Source organism: Macrosteles quadrilineatus, unplaced genomic scaffold (genome assembly GCF_028750875.1).
Source record: "Macrosteles quadrilineatus isolate MER2022 unplaced genomic scaffold, UCM_ALF_1.0 Scaffold_2__2_contigs__length_208266976, whole genome shotgun sequence".
Taxonomy (NCBI): domain Eukaryota; kingdom Metazoa; phylum Arthropoda; class Insecta; order Hemiptera; family Cicadellidae; genus Macrosteles; species Macrosteles quadrilineatus.
In genome coordinates, this window is record NW_026542595.1 from 110,074,012 (window position 1) to 110,090,462 (window position 16,451).

Here is a 16,451-nt window from a genome sequence, read left to right on the forward strand (position 1 = left end):
TGTTCTCGCAGTGTATTTTTCTATAAATAAGTGAAATAATAAAAACCAGAGTACCCTGGAATTCATTTGTATTAAACTTTAACGTATTTCGGTACTAAGACCATGATCACAGTATTAATTATAAAAGTATGTTAACAAATTAAATAAATAATAACATATGTTTTAAATTCATAGTAAACATTGATTAAGTTTGAATCAATTGATTAAATTTATCATACAGAAGAAAAAAAAGAACCCACCAAAGGAAAATGAATAAACTTAGCAAAATTCAAAAACCAAAAATTAACTCCGAAATAACTGATGATTATTATTTTTACACAAAATTAGAAACTATATAGTGGTTTAAATTACCTTGTTACTGTCAAAACGATCCTTTGTAGTTGGTAGACTACAGCTGTTTCGTGCTACGAATGGAGCACATCATCAGGTCAGAAGAATGTCAAGTAGTACGGTAACAAGGTAACAACACACGTGATACGGCGCCGGTTGAGGGTGAGTCGCGACTGTCACGTGCCGTCGGCGTTGACCCCTACTCCTACTCCACTGTTATCCTTATCTCGTTCCTTTGTTTTCTGTTTATTGTGTATATGAATAGCGGTGTTGTAGATGATGTTTGATTCGAATGATAATTGTTCATTTAATATATTCTGTGGATGTTCTTTTGACGCCTTGTAGATTTCAAACTCCTCAACTGAATCCATGTATCGTCCTTTATCGTCCTCAACCGGCGCCATATCACGTGTGTTGTTACCGTCGTCTGGTCGACCAATATTAAATGTTTCGTGTTTCCGTGTGTTATGTGTTTTGTTCTCTATTTATTATTAAACTTTTGACGAACTCCACTGCGAGGATTATGAAGACTACTTGACATTCTTCTGACCTGATGATGTGCTCCATTCGTAGCACGAAACAGCTGTAGTCTACCAACTACAAAGGATCGTTTTGACAGTAACAAGGTAATTTAAACCCCTATATAGTTAATTCAGACGATCCAGAGGCCATTCCACCATGAAAATTAGAAAATTTGACAGATATTAATTTTAATGTGAACCTAGCCTACAAAACACAAGAAATTGAAGATGAACTTATTGAAATAGATGCAGCACTAAGACTTTAAGACAAAGAAATACAAGATCCAATTAAATGTAACATTATTAATGAATTAAACAAAACAGACTATAAATTTAAACAAAAGAAAGTTAAAGAAATATCAATTAAAGAATTGAAAAACATCCATTCGATATCAGAGAAACTTCATGAAAACCATTCAATCGTAACAAAGGCAAATAAAATGAATACAGTCGTTGTAATGACAAAAGAAGACTACCAAAAGAAAATGACAGAATGTATTGAGAATTATCAATTTAAAGAATTGCTTTAAGATCCAACACAAGAATACAACAAAGCCCTCAATACGGTAGTACAATTACAACATACAAAGCACTTACAAAAGCTGAAAAACAAAGATTGAAAACGATTACCCCTACAGCACCAAATTTAAGAGGTCAGCCCAAAATGCACAAACCAAACAACCCAATAAGGCCAATCGTAAATAACCAAAACGCTCCAGGATATAAAATTTTTAAGTATCTTAACAAACAGATGCGTGAATGTTTAACAAGTAGGCCTACAACCAATTATAATGTGAAAAATTCTGAAGACCTTATAACAAAAATCAAAGATATAAAAATACCAACAGATACTATTATTTGGAATAAACAAAATGTACACTAACATCACTTAACTAGTAACAAAACGTAACTAATTCAAATTATTTTAAGTATGAATCCAAAATGTACAAACAATGTGATGGTCTAGCGATGGGCTCACCACTTTCTGGCCTATTAGTTGACATATTTATTTAAATGACTTAGAAGAAAATAAGATAATGAACAAAAATAACCCTCATAACAAAAACATAATACAGTATATTGGCACAGATAAGTGGATGACATATTATGTCTATTCAAATGAAATGAAAAATCGTGCAATGACTTTTTATTATATTTAAACATAATATCTAAGAAAGAAATTCACAACGGAAATATAAAAATATGAAATCAATTTTCTCGACTCAACAATTGGAAAATACAATGACGAACATTATTTTAAAATTTATAGAAAAGCCAAACAAACAGATCTTGTTATTCCTGCTGACTCAAATTAACCGTAGCAACATAAAATGGCAGGCCTCAACTCTATGGTACACAGAATGATACGAGTACCTCTAAATGAAGATGATTAAAATTTGGAAAAATACATTCTAAAAGACATAGAAATGAAATGAAGTAAATACAAAGCTAGTTTAAAAGACAAATTAATCGAGAAAAAAAAATAAGAAAACCCAAAATTCAAACAAAGAATAGAAGAAGGAGTAAATTTGTCTTCCGTACAGTTTGGTATTAAATAAAAAAAATCAGAAAAACATTTCAAGCATCTAAATTCAAAATTGGCTATAGATCTAGAAACGACGCATACAATTTAATTAATAAACTATCTAAAAAGAACCCACATGCAATTGACAAATAAATATAACAAATCTGGAATATACAAAATGTAATGTCTAAATTGTCCCAAATTCTACATTGGTCAGAATGGAAGAGCGTTTTAATGCAGATTTAAAGAACATATCCAAGCCGGAAAATTAAACATTCAAACCCAACGTTCAATGTACATATATTAGAAAACAATCATAATTATGACAAATTAGAAGAATGTGTAGAAATTCTTAATTGTGTGAAAAAATGGATAAGAACTGCAAATTTACCTACACTCAAAAGACTACGGTTACCTAATTCTCAATGTAATACAAAAGCAAAAACAAAATCCAATTCATGAAAAAATCAGTGAAAACAGAGAAGAATCTAATACATTCACATGTTAAATAAATACACGTAACCATTTAATCAAAATTTCCTATGAATTAAGAACGTAAGTTATTAACTATTTATTTTGTTTATGACTATTTATTTTGTTCACATATTTTTATTACTAATACTGTGATCATAGCCTTAGTGCCGAAATACGTATAAGTTTAATAAAAATGTATTTCAGGGTACTCTGGTTTTTATTATTTCACTTATTTATTGAAAAAGTAGTTCTAAAAAGTCAACAGAATTATCAAAATTATCAATTATCAAATCAAATCAAATGATCAAATCGTGTAAATGTATCGGTTTGGAACTGCGTGTATGTGTGTGTGTTAACTATACGTGAAACTGCAACAATTAGTGTCATAAAAGTAAATCAATGGAGACAAAAGATTTGACGATGGGGCAGCATGCCTCAAAACTATAGTCATCCTGGAAAGCGACAAGGATTGATGACGTGAAATGGTATTTAACCTATTATTATCATCGATGGTTTAACAAATTTAAACAATAAGTTAAGCTTTAGGTGAATGGCGATTCCATTGAAGTTTATTATACATGTATTTTGATAGGACGATAAAAAAATTACAGAAACAATATTGGTAACAGCAAAAAGAACTCCTGATAATCCTTTTTCTCCCTACAGCTTAAAAGTACTGTTTTCGAGGCGTGTATGCATCGAAAACAGTAACGACAAAGGTTTTTTATAATATTTTTTAGAATGTTTGGTTGGTTTCCATGCGTATTTTTAACCCAGCATAGTTTTTGTTTATTAGTACCTATTACTTCAACTCATTTCTTTCAAGTCCTAACAACTAAAACAATTCTTACTAATGCATAGTTTTAAATCGCTTGCTAGATGGATATTATACAAACATAATATTTCAAAATCTATGATTTGCAGGAACGTTTTATCGTTGAACTTATCTAAAAGTAAACATAATATGAATTGTTGATCTTTTACGAACTAATAACACATTCTGCAATGTTATTGAGTTTTGAAATGATAATATGGTTTCTGAAGTGTTAATATATTTTGAAGTGATGCTAGACCGAAATTTGTTTGTTCAGGTAGCTTTCGCTAAGTTGAGTTATAGTTAGATATGAGCTTAGCCTCATTATTAGGTACATATCTCTACCACAGTAAATACAAGTTATTACCATCCTTTAAAGGCATAATGTCTTTATAACATATGCATACTTTGTAACATAGTTGAATTGAATGTAATAATAAAAAAATTGCTGTAATGGTACTACAGCTCAAACAATTCGCTAATTTTTTAGTTTGATCGTATTTTGTTATGCTTTTGTTGATAATTAGCAATAAGTAAACATTTGTATCTATGATTATGATTAATATAATTTGGGTAAGCTCAAATACTCTTTAAATATATTTAATATAGCTTTTAAATGGGACTGAGTAAGTGCTTTGTATCGGTTTATCCATTAAAGAGCTTATTTTATTATTTTCACTAAAATAAGAATAATGTATTAACTAAATACTTACATAGCAAGAGTGCAATAGGAATTTTTAATTTACAATACACAACATAGCCTTAACACTCTTCTCGCATATAACTACTATATTGTCAATCAATTTGTTATTAATGCTGTCTTTTTTATTACCCACATTTAGATCTAAGGTGTAAGGTGTATCTTCAAGCCAATCTAATTGCTATCTAAAACTTTTAATTTCATATTTTTACAACGGGTATCAGTTTTTTGCCATATTATCCCTATGAAGACCAATAAATTTTTATCATCATGCTACCCTCGTGCAAATCTTAACTTTTTTATCTACATTTTGATAAATGGTTAGTTTCATGGATACGTAAATAACAATTTTTAGGTTAACAGGTAAACACTTATTGACCTAGATAAACATACATTGAATTTCCGCAATGCCATCAGCTCGAAAACTAGATCACATCACCTATTAAACAACATCCTATATGAACCTTTTGAAACGTGGTTTCATTCAACACGTTTCCTGTTTTCCTCATATTATCTTTCAGCAAACAGTCACTGAACCGAAAAAACCTTTTGTTACATAACTATTTTTGGTTTTAAACCTAACAATGTATTTTAAATAGTTTGACTGTGGTTTTTGGTCTTTCTACGCTGATTGAATAGCAGGTTTTTATCAAGGGAACGATATAAATATTGGTATTGTAACCATCTAAAGTCGACATTTTATTTGATTGTACCAAATGTATCATCTTTGACAACTAGACATTCCTTTCCCATGTCAAAGTTGCCACCTGTTTTTTATCAAATCGTCGTAGTTGATGTAAGCCACCGACAGATCCACACACACGATAGGTGCTGATGTAAATTACAAATTTTATTTAGGATAAACAATATGTTTAACGAAATCAAGCTTATTGTAATCCATAGCAACTATTACGACCCATCAAGTCAGACACAAACAAATAAGTAGAAAATATGATTTTAGCCACTTTCACAACTATGTTCGCTTTTAATACAAAATTTACGACAGCTGGTCCATACAGATGTCTTCTTCAGTATTCAATTGAAATGTTTGAATTCGAGGAATCTTTTTATGAGACTAATTTATATAAAACTAGCTGTAACCCGCGGGCTTTGCCCCGTTTAACTTCTTAATTTTCAAGATTATCTCGTTCGCATGACTCAATCATGTCCTGGTTGAAGTTTGTTCGCTACGCTCACTCACCTTTAGGTTGGAGCTCGTTCGCTACGCTCACTCACCTTTAGGTTGGAGCTCGTTCGCTGCGCTCACTTGCCTTCAGGTTAGCTCGTTCGCTACGCTAACTCGCCTCCAGGTTGAAGTTCGTTCGCTACGCTCACTCACCTTTTGGTTGCAAATTAGCTGTTGTCATAAATGTAAAAGAAATAATAGTGCTGCACCCTGTTGGTAATCCTTGTAATTTTGATGCTATTGAACGTCATAGAACAGAACCAACTTGTTTAATTGAAACAGCTGTTAAGATTCATTAATTCCTTTTAAATATGAAAAATCATAAGGTTAACATGGGAAACTCCAGAGCCACTGGGGCGGAGCCCGAAAGGATTTTTGAAATAATAATATGCCTATATGTTAATCGGGAATGTGAGCTATCATCATGCCAAATTTCAGCCCAATCCGACCAGTATTTTTCGCGTTCACTTGTCACAAACATACATCCATACATCCATACATCCAAACTTTCTCATTTATAATATTAGTAGGATTTACAAACAGGTGACTATTCATAATTTAGGTTAATTAAAGAGAAATGGGCTAACCAAGTTTCATATGAAGCTGGGTTTCCAGTTGTCTACTAACTTTAGGAAGTCCAGATAAGTTTTTTGTTGACAGTCGAGCAGTTCGAACAACAGGAAGGCAGCGTCTCAAGAGTCTTACCACTCATCTAGAGGGCAAGGATCTACGGCTAGTCAGGGCAGTCAGCCGCCCAGCCGCCCTGGACGTGCCACCCACCTGGACCTGGGGACCGGGCCGCCTCCCACACCTACAACCACCTTCGTACACTCAGCAGCCAACAAATGTATCCGTGAGTAGCCCATCCTAGTGTCAGTAGCATGTAGTCTAGTCAGGCCAGTCAGCCGCCCTGGACGTGCCACCCACCTGGACCTGGGGACCGGGCCGCCTCCCACACCTACAACCACCTTCGTACACTCAGCAGCCAACAAATGTATCCGTGAGTAGCCCATCCTAGTGTCAGTAGCATGTAGGCTAGTCAGGCCAGTCAGCCGCCCTGGACGTGCCACCCACCTGGACCTGGGGACCGGGCCGCCTCCCACACCTACAACCACCTTCGTACACTCAGCAGCCAACAAATGTATCCGTGAGTAGCCCATCCTAGTGTCAGTAGCATGTAGGCTAGTCAGGCCAGTCAGCCGCCCTGGACGTGCCACCCACCTGGACCTGGGGACCGGGCCGCCGCCCACACCTACAACCACCTTCGTACACTCAGCAGCCAACAAATGTATCCGTGAGTAGCCCATCCTAGTGTCAGTAGCATGTAGTCTAGTCAGGCCAGTCAGCCGTCCAGCCGCCCTGGACGTGCCACCCACCTGGACCTGGGGACCGGGCCACCTCCCACACCTACAACCACCTTCGTACACTCAGCAGCCAACAAATGTATCCGTGAGTAGCCCATCCTAGTGTCAGTAGCATGTAGGCTAGTCAGGCCAGTCAGCCGCCCTGGACGTGCCACCCACCTGGACCTGGGGACCGGGCCGCCTCCCACACCTACAACCACCTTCGTACACTCAGCAGCCAACAAATGTATCCGTGAGTAGCCCATCCTAGTGTCAGTAACATGTAGGCTAGTCAGGCCAGTCAGCCGCCCTGGACGTGCCACCCACCTGGACCTGGGGACCGGGCCGCCGCCCACACCTACAACCACCTTCGTACACTCAGCAGCCAACAAATGTATCTGTGAGTACAACTAAAATCAAACTAGTCATACATTCAAACAATAGCCTATTATACAGGGTGTCCATAAAAAACGTTTGCGGACTTTGGGAAATGAATCCCGATACTAAAAGGAAGAAAAAAGTTTATGGAAAGGTATGTCCGAAAAAGCATATTAACCCAGATATCCGCCATTTTGTTTTTTATAAAAAAATATTTTTATCTGTGAAGTTTTTTATCCGATAATTATGAAGTTTGGTAAACATGTTAACATACACAAGACCTATAATAGAAAAAATAATAAAGTTGTTTCGATTGTAAATTTCAAAATGGCGGCCGTTTGAATTTTTATAACTTAATTAACTCAAAAACGGCTAATTCTATGAAAAAAATTCAAGAATACTTTTTTTAGCATTTTTAATTTCCTATCAAACGATACCAAGATCAAACAGATCGGACAAAAGATAACTGAAATATAACTTTTTTTGTGTAAAAATAAGGAAAAAAATAAGGGTTCCCCGACTAACTTTGCCTTATTTTTACACAAAAAACTTTATATTTCAGTTATCTTTTGTCCGATCTTTTTGATCTTGATATCGTTTGATAGGAAATTAAAAATGCTAAAAAAAGTATCCTTGACATTTTTTCATAGAATTAGCCGTTTTTGAGTTTAAGTTATAAAAATTCAAACGGCCGCCATTTTGAAATTTACAATCGGAACAACTTTATAATTTTTTCTATTATATGTCTGGTACATATGTGTTGTATGTTGTTATATGTCTTGTTAACATGTTTACCAAATTTCATAATCATCGGATAAAAAACTTCACAGATAAAAATAGTTTTGTATAAAAAACAAAATGGCGGATATCTGGGTTAATATGCATTTTCGGACATACCTTCCCATAAACTTTTTTCTTCCTTTTAGTATCGGGATTCATTTCCCAAAGTCCTGAAACGTTTTTTATGGACACCCCGTATACTCTAAACTACCCCATTGTACGGTGGTGGCTAATTAGCAGTAGTTGGTAAGTAAAGGTCACTATCTACATCCTTGCCAAATCTCTATCACGTTTCTAAATGGTTAAGAAACGAACACGAAATCAGCCACTTTAAGCTTAATCCCCATAAGAATAACATGGGAAACTATTATAGCCTCGTAAAAGTGATAAAGCCTTTCAAATGTTGAAATTAAACTTAAATTCTAGAGGTCAAGGAGTAAGGTTACAAAAAACATGTAATGAATAAAATTTAAAGTAAGCTAAGGAGAGTACAAAGTATTACAATAATTGCAAAAAAATTACTTAGGCAAAACTAGCGAAAACCATAAAAAATACCAATATTTTACATTTTTGAATATTTAATTTATAAATTACTTTAACTTAAAATACATCTATTAGATACTTAATGTAATTACTATAATCATAATGAAAACAGTTTTTTTTTCATTCTTCTATCAAACTTATAAAAAATCGTTGATTACGCTTTATCAAATTATTTCACTACAGTCAAAAACCTATCTTTATGGCTTTTTCTAAGCTTTGCAATAGGACGATGAAACGGAGAATAATAAGATAGTTTGATATAGTATATTGTACAAAAACAATTACAAATACTACAGTATAATACTATAATGCCTTACATAACTAAACCTATGCTTTATTTTAATCGGCTTTGCAGTGGCGTTATATTCAGGCCCTTCAGGAAAAAAAAACAATTAAAAGTAACTAGTGTGCCTGTTGCTCGAAATCGAGCAATTGTCATGTACCAGTATTATACAGGAGTTATTAAAAAAAATAACAGTCATCTTCTATGAGATTTGTACGACGTAGAAATAAAATAATCTAACTATAGCCTATATTAGCAAAATAATTTGGATACCAGATTGGGAAGCAGATTTGTATAACTGTTAAACAGTTATATACAATAATGCCTTGTATTTTGTCTGTTACTTATAACATATATTTTAATTCTTTGTACTTTAGTATGGACATTAGGATACCACCACCATACCCGTATTCCGCCAATTTCCTAAATTTGTTCCTCAGGCCCGAGCTCTGTAAATGTCAAACATTTGACTAGCCAATTCCATTTCAAAGTACTAATTCAATTGTCTGAATTGGTTAGTTAATGGTTACATGCACAAAGGGGTAAATTATTCCTTCATCTCGCAAATATGTTTTACCTGATATAAACACATCATTGTTATTCAATAGAACCAATTTATCTGCATTAGCTTTGTGTACTTAACTTAAAATATATTCAGTTGCAATGTCTATTTGTGTATGTTAATACGCTTAAATAAGTCAAGTATGATAATGGATTCTTGAAATTCTGCTAATGAACTGATAATGGTTGCATTATATTTAGTTATTGATTTAAAAAAGACTGTATTGGTCCAAAAAGTACGAGAACGAATTATTTTAAGGAATTATATTCTTTTTCATAATGAGGATGGTATAAAAGGAGGAAATCTTAAATTAGAACATAGATCGATTAAAGGTATACAGGGTGTGAAAAAATGTATGAATGAATGAAATGTATGAAAAAATGTCAAGAATACTTTTTTTAGCATTTTAAATTTCCTATCAAACGATACCAAGATCAAAAAGATCGGACAAAAGATAACTGAAATATACCGGTTTTTGTGTAAAAATAAGGCAAAAATTAAGGGTTCCCCGACTAACTTTGCCTTATTTTTACACAAAAACCGGTATATTTCAGTTATCTTTTGTCCGATCTTTTTGATCTTGGTATCGTTTGATAGGAAATTAAAAATGCTAAAAAAAAGTATTCTTGACATTTTTTCATAGAATTAGCCGTTTTCGAGTTATTTAAGTTAGAAAAATTCAAACGGCCGCCATTTTGAAATTTACAATCGGAACAACTTTATTATTTTTTCTATTATAGGTCTTGTGTATGGTAACATGTTTACCAAGTTTCATAATCATCGAATAAAAAACTTCACAGATAAAAATATTATTGTATAAAAAACAAAATGGCGGGTATCTGGGTAAATATGGATTTTCGGACATACCTTCCCGTAAACTTTTTTCTTCCTTTTAGAATGGGGATTCATTTCCCAAAGTCCTGAAACGTTTTTTATGGACACCCTGTATATTGGGAAACACAATGTTACAGTTTCCATTTTAAAACCAGCTACGAAACGTGGAATAGGATATTTAGTAAGATTGCATTTTATCTGCGAGATACGAAATTATAAGGTTAGAATTACTGGAACTTTTACTGTTATTGTTGTTGTCGTTGTGTGTGTTTATGTGTGTGTATTGTTTCCCACCTTTGACCAAGATATACTGAAACAATATTAATTCTTTTTCAGACATCAGGTCATCGAGTAGAAACTTGGCGTCGACGAGGACCCAGCAAAGTATCACCAAAATGCTACTTCTGATATCTTCAGTGTTCGTGTTGCTCAACCTTCCCAGGTAAATCTGTCGCACGGTTTTAAACTTACCACAAGAAGTTTCACTGTTTGAAATTGTAATAGTGCTAATCGATGATTCAGAAGGTCGTCGGTTCGATCCTGTAAAAAGTAAGTTTTTGATGATTAAGACTCGGAATCTCATATGTAGTAGTTAAGAGTCAAAAAGATCTTCTAATGCGTTACGAAAGAAAAGAGAAAGATGGACAATAAGAAATGATAATTCAACAATTAAACAAAAAAGGGTACTCCAGACAAAGGAAGGCCTCTTTGCTAGATCACTTTGAACAATGTATAAAAAGGTAACGTGCTAAGCAAACTGAATAGTCGGGAATGTATAGATTCAAGCGTACCGAAAGAACAAAACTGTTTAGTGATACCACGTGATCAGCCATTATAGTCGATCTTGAAAGAACGTGTGACAAGAAAAGTAATTTAGCAAAGCACGTCGTAAGTTTTGAAAATATGGTTGTAAATAGACCTGAAAAAGCTGTTTAGTAAATAGAGAATTTAATAAATCGATTCCATGAGCCAGAAACGCACTGTTGTGTGCGCATCGAGTGATAGTAGAATGGAGTGAAGCGACGGGTATCGCTTTACCGTTGACTGGGACTGGGGTTTGACTGGGACCACCTGTTTCTTTAACTGGGATCATTTACTAAAAGCCCAATGATCAGGAACAGCTGTGTCCAGCTACGAACAATCGTAAACCTCCTAAATTTTATCAGGATGATTTCTAGTACCTATTTCAGGCCCTTCTTTTACTAGACGAGTTTTGATCACTTATAATATTGCTATGTTTTACGCAACCCTTTTTCCAGGTACTGAATGTTACTTTAGGGACAAAACTAGCTCATAATTTGGTATCCCTGTTTTTCTAACTTTATTGCCAATCAGCTGATATGCATTATTGCCTACACGTGTTGTACAGCATTCTCTGGGTGCAAGAGATATAAACACCCGGCAATGAGCGTGCCAAAACCCAACGGTCAGTTGCCTCAGCCGTTGTAATGCTGACACCAGGACTTTGCTTCAAGGAATGATGTCATAGATCAGATCAAAAGCGTAATCAATAGGTTCAAGCCTACTAGACCTAGTGAACGACCCCGGCATTCATCAAACTCACGAAATAGAAGTCATAAGATCCATATTGAAACTGACAATTGATATGGACATTGAAGCAAAAGGAACTCTTTTCCGTCCCAGCCCAACATATGGGAGAACGAATGTTTTTCGTAATCCCTTCTGATCAAGCCTGGAAACTTAGTTACAACGCTTTCTTAGCAAACAATTATTTACATTTTAATGTGTTCTTCTACAATACATACTCTTTGAGCATGCGAAAACACCATGTTGAGACTTATTTGCAATAAATTCCAGATAAAACTAAACCTTATAACTAAAGCTGGGTTTTCCTAGGCGCGGAATCGGCGAGCGGAGAGAGGAACGCGGAGAGCGGACTCCACTTGTCTTAGGCAATTTAATGTTACTGTTTTCCTAGAAGCGGAGCGGAAGGCCATGTTAATTTCAATTCCGCTCTCCGCGTTCCTCTCTCCGCTCGCCGATTCCGCGCCTAGGAAAACCCAGCTTAATATAGCTACTATGCAACAATGCATATAAGCTGATCAGTAACGAAGTAAAAAAAAAAAACAGGGATACGAAATAATAAGCTAGTTTCGACCTTAAACAATGTCTCTTGGTTATTGTAATTTGAGTTGAGATTTAAAAGAAAATTGTCATGAAATACTGCATTCAGTTTTAAATATTTACAAAATCCGGCTATACAACACCTTTTGATCGGTTGTAAGCCGAATATAAGCTAAATAATTTCTTTGATCTGTGTATAAAAGCTTTTGCATCAAAGATAAAATGCAATTACCTAAAGCGAATTATCACCACATTTTAACTACTTTGGATAACGTCAAAGTTATGCAATCTAATTAAACCCTTCATCAAAGGTTTCAACTTTATAACTTGCAGGAGGTTACAAATATAAAATTACAATTAAATGAACCATTAATTTATAATAATTATAAGATTGATTTTGAAAATAGAAATGGTAGAAATCTCATCTGTAGAGTCCGGCTATCTATTTTTTTACTGCAAAACACCATCAGTTAGTTCAGTGAGCATTTAACGAAGTAAATCACCAACTAATCAATTTATCTCTGTTATCAAGACTTCGTCTTACACAACCTGTTCTTTACAACTTCTTATATTTTTGTAGAAAGTGTATTCTAAGTAATGATAGTTTAATCATACGGGTTTCATTCATAAGAGATGCATTAGAGTAGTAGTATTTCATTTCTTCAGTAGTAGTATTTCATCATTCCTCTGACACACAGTTATTGCACCGGTCTATTTTTTAATGCACTTTTACATACAAATTGGAATTTAACACCAACTGTAAAAAAACCTTTATAACGTGTTAATAAAAATAAGGCGTGTGTGTTTAGAATAATAGCTGATTACTATTGCGCTGGTGACAATTCATACTTTAAAGACAATAATTGTTATTAAAAAATACTAAATGTACATTTTATTCCTTTTGGTAGTGCCATTATACTACAATGTTCACTAAAAAAATGCTAATAAAAATTCTTTGTTGTTAAATGTTTCGTTTTGTAAACTATACCATCGAATATGTCCACATTTTGGAGAACGGCCTACATATTCTTAGCTCTAAGAATGGCCAAGAACTCCTACCGGGTCTAGACCTCACTATGAAATCTACAGCACAGCTTATTACATATATTGGAAATTCTCTAAAAAAAACCCGCCCATTAAGGTTTGTAGGATGGTTTCAAAAAGGAAACTTGTGGCTAGTAGTGATGACAAACAGTAAACACGTCTGTGAACTAATAACACAGTCATTAAAACAACTAATAAAATACCAAACCCAAAGGATTTTGTTTGTTTTAAATCAACGAAGGAATCCTTACCAATTCTAACTAAATAAGGTAGAGTAAACTGAAGTAGGTTTACACAAAGTTATGTTTCTCAAAGAGTGTTTGTGTAAAAGCAAACAGTTTAATTGACGGAAAATTTGTAAGGTTTTGTGTAATTGGTTAATTTTATGAAAAAGATCTTGCACTTTATGATAAAAGTTTAGTTTTCAAGCTCTCAAAAAGTGGTACTTAAGTACATAAACCTCCACTCATACTGTTTGAAGAAAGCAGTAAGTTATATAAATACAGTAATAACATTTAAACGGACTCTTTTCAATTTACCATACAAAATACAATTATTTTTAAAGAAATTTCGAACACAAGATTTATGACAGGTAAAAACATCTTATAAATGTTTCATGTACATATTTTAAAATACATTCTAGTCCCAGATGCGAAATATAAGTATTTTATACACTTGAAGCAATTTTGTAGGCTTGAGGGAAGAAGTTTCCTAGACAATCTGTCTCACTGAGAGCATGGACTGGTTTAACCTACGAGACTCTAACCCTTTTCACACAAATTTTACGTTTTTTACCACTTCTTATGTGTATTAAAGATGTTAAAAATTATAAATTACTATTTTCATTACCCCCTAGTTTAAATAACAAAATAGCCTAGCCCATGTATGCAAAATTTCGAAGCTTTTACTCTATTGGAAAAAAACTAAATATTTGTTGTTTGTATGTAACACATATATTCGTCTCATGAGACCTGCCACACTTTTTACGTGACTGTTGTGTTGCAGCTAGTGATCTTCTCCTACTCCGTATATCATTATGTGATGTGTTACACATATTCTCATGTGACCTGCCACACTATTTACGTGACTGTTGTGTTGCAGCTAGTAATCTTCTCCTACTCCGTATATCATCATGTGATGTGTCACACATATATTCGTCACTTGTGACCTGCCACACTATTTACGTGACTGACTGTTGTTTTGCAGCTAGTAATCTTCTCATACTCCGTATATCATTATGTGATGTGCTACACATATATTCTCATGTGACCTGCAACACTATTTACGTGACTGTTGTGTTTCAGCTAGTGATCTTCTCCTACTCCGTATATCATTATGTAATTTGTCACACATATATTCTCATGTGACCTGCAACACTATTTACGTGACTGTTGTGTTTCAGCTAGTGATCTTCTCCCACTCCGTATATCATTATGTGATGTGTTACACATATATTCTCATGTGACCTGCCACACTATTTACGTGACTGTTGTGTTGCAGCTAGTAATCTTCTCCTACTCCGTATATCATTATGCGATGTGTTACACATATATTCTCATGTGACCTGCCACACTATTTACGTGACTATTGTGTTGCAGCTAGTGATCTTTTCTACTCCGTATATCATTATGTGATGTGTTACACATATATTCTCATGTGACCTGCCAAACTAATTACGTGACTATTGTGTTGCAGCTAGTAATCTTTTCCCACTCCGTATATCATTATGTGATGTGTTACACACATATTCTCATGTGACCTGCCACACTATTTACGTGAATATTGTGTTGCAGCTAGTAATCTTCTCCCACTCTGTATATCATTATGTGATGTGTTACACATATATTCTCATGTGACCTGCCACACTATTTACGTGACTATTGTGTTGCAGCTAGTAATCTTCTCCCACTCCGTATATCATTATGTGATGTGTTACACACATATTCTCATGTGACCTGCCACACTATTTACGTGACTATTGTGTTGCAGCTAGTAATCTTCTCCTACTCCAATTATCATCATGCGATGTGTTACACATATATTCTCATGTGACCTGCCACACTATTTACGTGACTGTTGTATTGCAGCTAGTAATCTTCTCCTACTCTGTATATCATTATGTAATGTGTTACACATATATCCTCATGTGACCTGCCACACTATTTACGTGACTGTTGTGTTGCAGCTAGTGATCTTCTCATACTCTGTATATCATCATGCGATGTGTTACACATATGTGACCTGCCACACTATGTACGTGACATTTGTGTTGCAGCTACGTGATCCGGCTGTACGTGTTCATCTGCTTCTCTCTGTGGCGGCAGACGACACCAGACACACTGTGGTGCATGCAGCAGTTCTTCATGCTCCTCTACTACACCAACTTCAGCATCAACTTCCTCCTGTACTCCATGTGCGGCATAACGTTCCGACGATGCCTGTGGCAACTGATAAGGAACAAGTTAAAGGCCTTGACCCGTTATCATTGCGACGTCATGGTGAACAGGTGAGATCGGCGGGTTTATCAAGACTCGCTTTAGAGCGGCCGTGAAAACAACGAAGCCCGCTTTGGCTATCAGCAATTGGTTCTCGTGGGAAGAACTTCATTAGAGATCGTTTAATATTGATGAAGCGACATTTTACAGAGCACTTGTTTGAATACAATGCTGATTTTTGAAAATATTGAAGAATGTTTGAAAAAAACTCTTCTGAGTAGGAACTTGACTCAAAGTTGTTGTTTGAAGCGGTGTCTTCAAAGTGAACACAGCATATTAAGTGCCATATAAATCCTAGCGATGTTCTTTGCTTGTAACTTTAAGCTGGGTTTCCTAGGTTTTTAGACTGGGACGGGTGGCGTCGTTCTGTAATCTTGCTACTAGGTCACGAATTGTGGATAATTATAGGCATGCAGTGTGGAAGTGATACTCCCTGGTGTGGATTAACGTCCGCACAGGTGAGTACTACGACTATCCACAGTACTATCCTGATAATTAGACCAATTCGTATATACCAAGGAAAAATGTGGTTCGGATTCCACTATAAACTGCAG

General features: G+C 34.8%; 1 protein-coding gene across 1 annotated transcript in view; it reads left to right on the forward strand.

Annotated features, from left to right (window-relative positions):
* LOC128984776 (uncharacterized) overlaps nucleotides 1-16,236 on the forward strand; it is a 193,010-nt gene extending 176,774 nt beyond the window's left edge. The window contains exons 7-10 of the mRNA XM_054404144.1: nucleotides 6,211-6,403; nucleotides 7,018-7,146; nucleotides 10,610-10,715; nucleotides 15,678-16,236. Coding sequence (XP_054260119.1) covers nucleotides 6,211-6,403; nucleotides 7,018-7,146; nucleotides 10,610-10,715; nucleotides 15,678-15,912 — 663 coding nt within the window. The 3' untranslated portion in view covers nucleotides 15,913-16,236. The remainder of the gene's footprint in view (nucleotides 1-6,210; nucleotides 6,404-7,017; nucleotides 7,147-10,609; nucleotides 10,716-15,677) is intronic.
* Nucleotides 16,237-16,451: the final 215 nt, after the last annotated feature.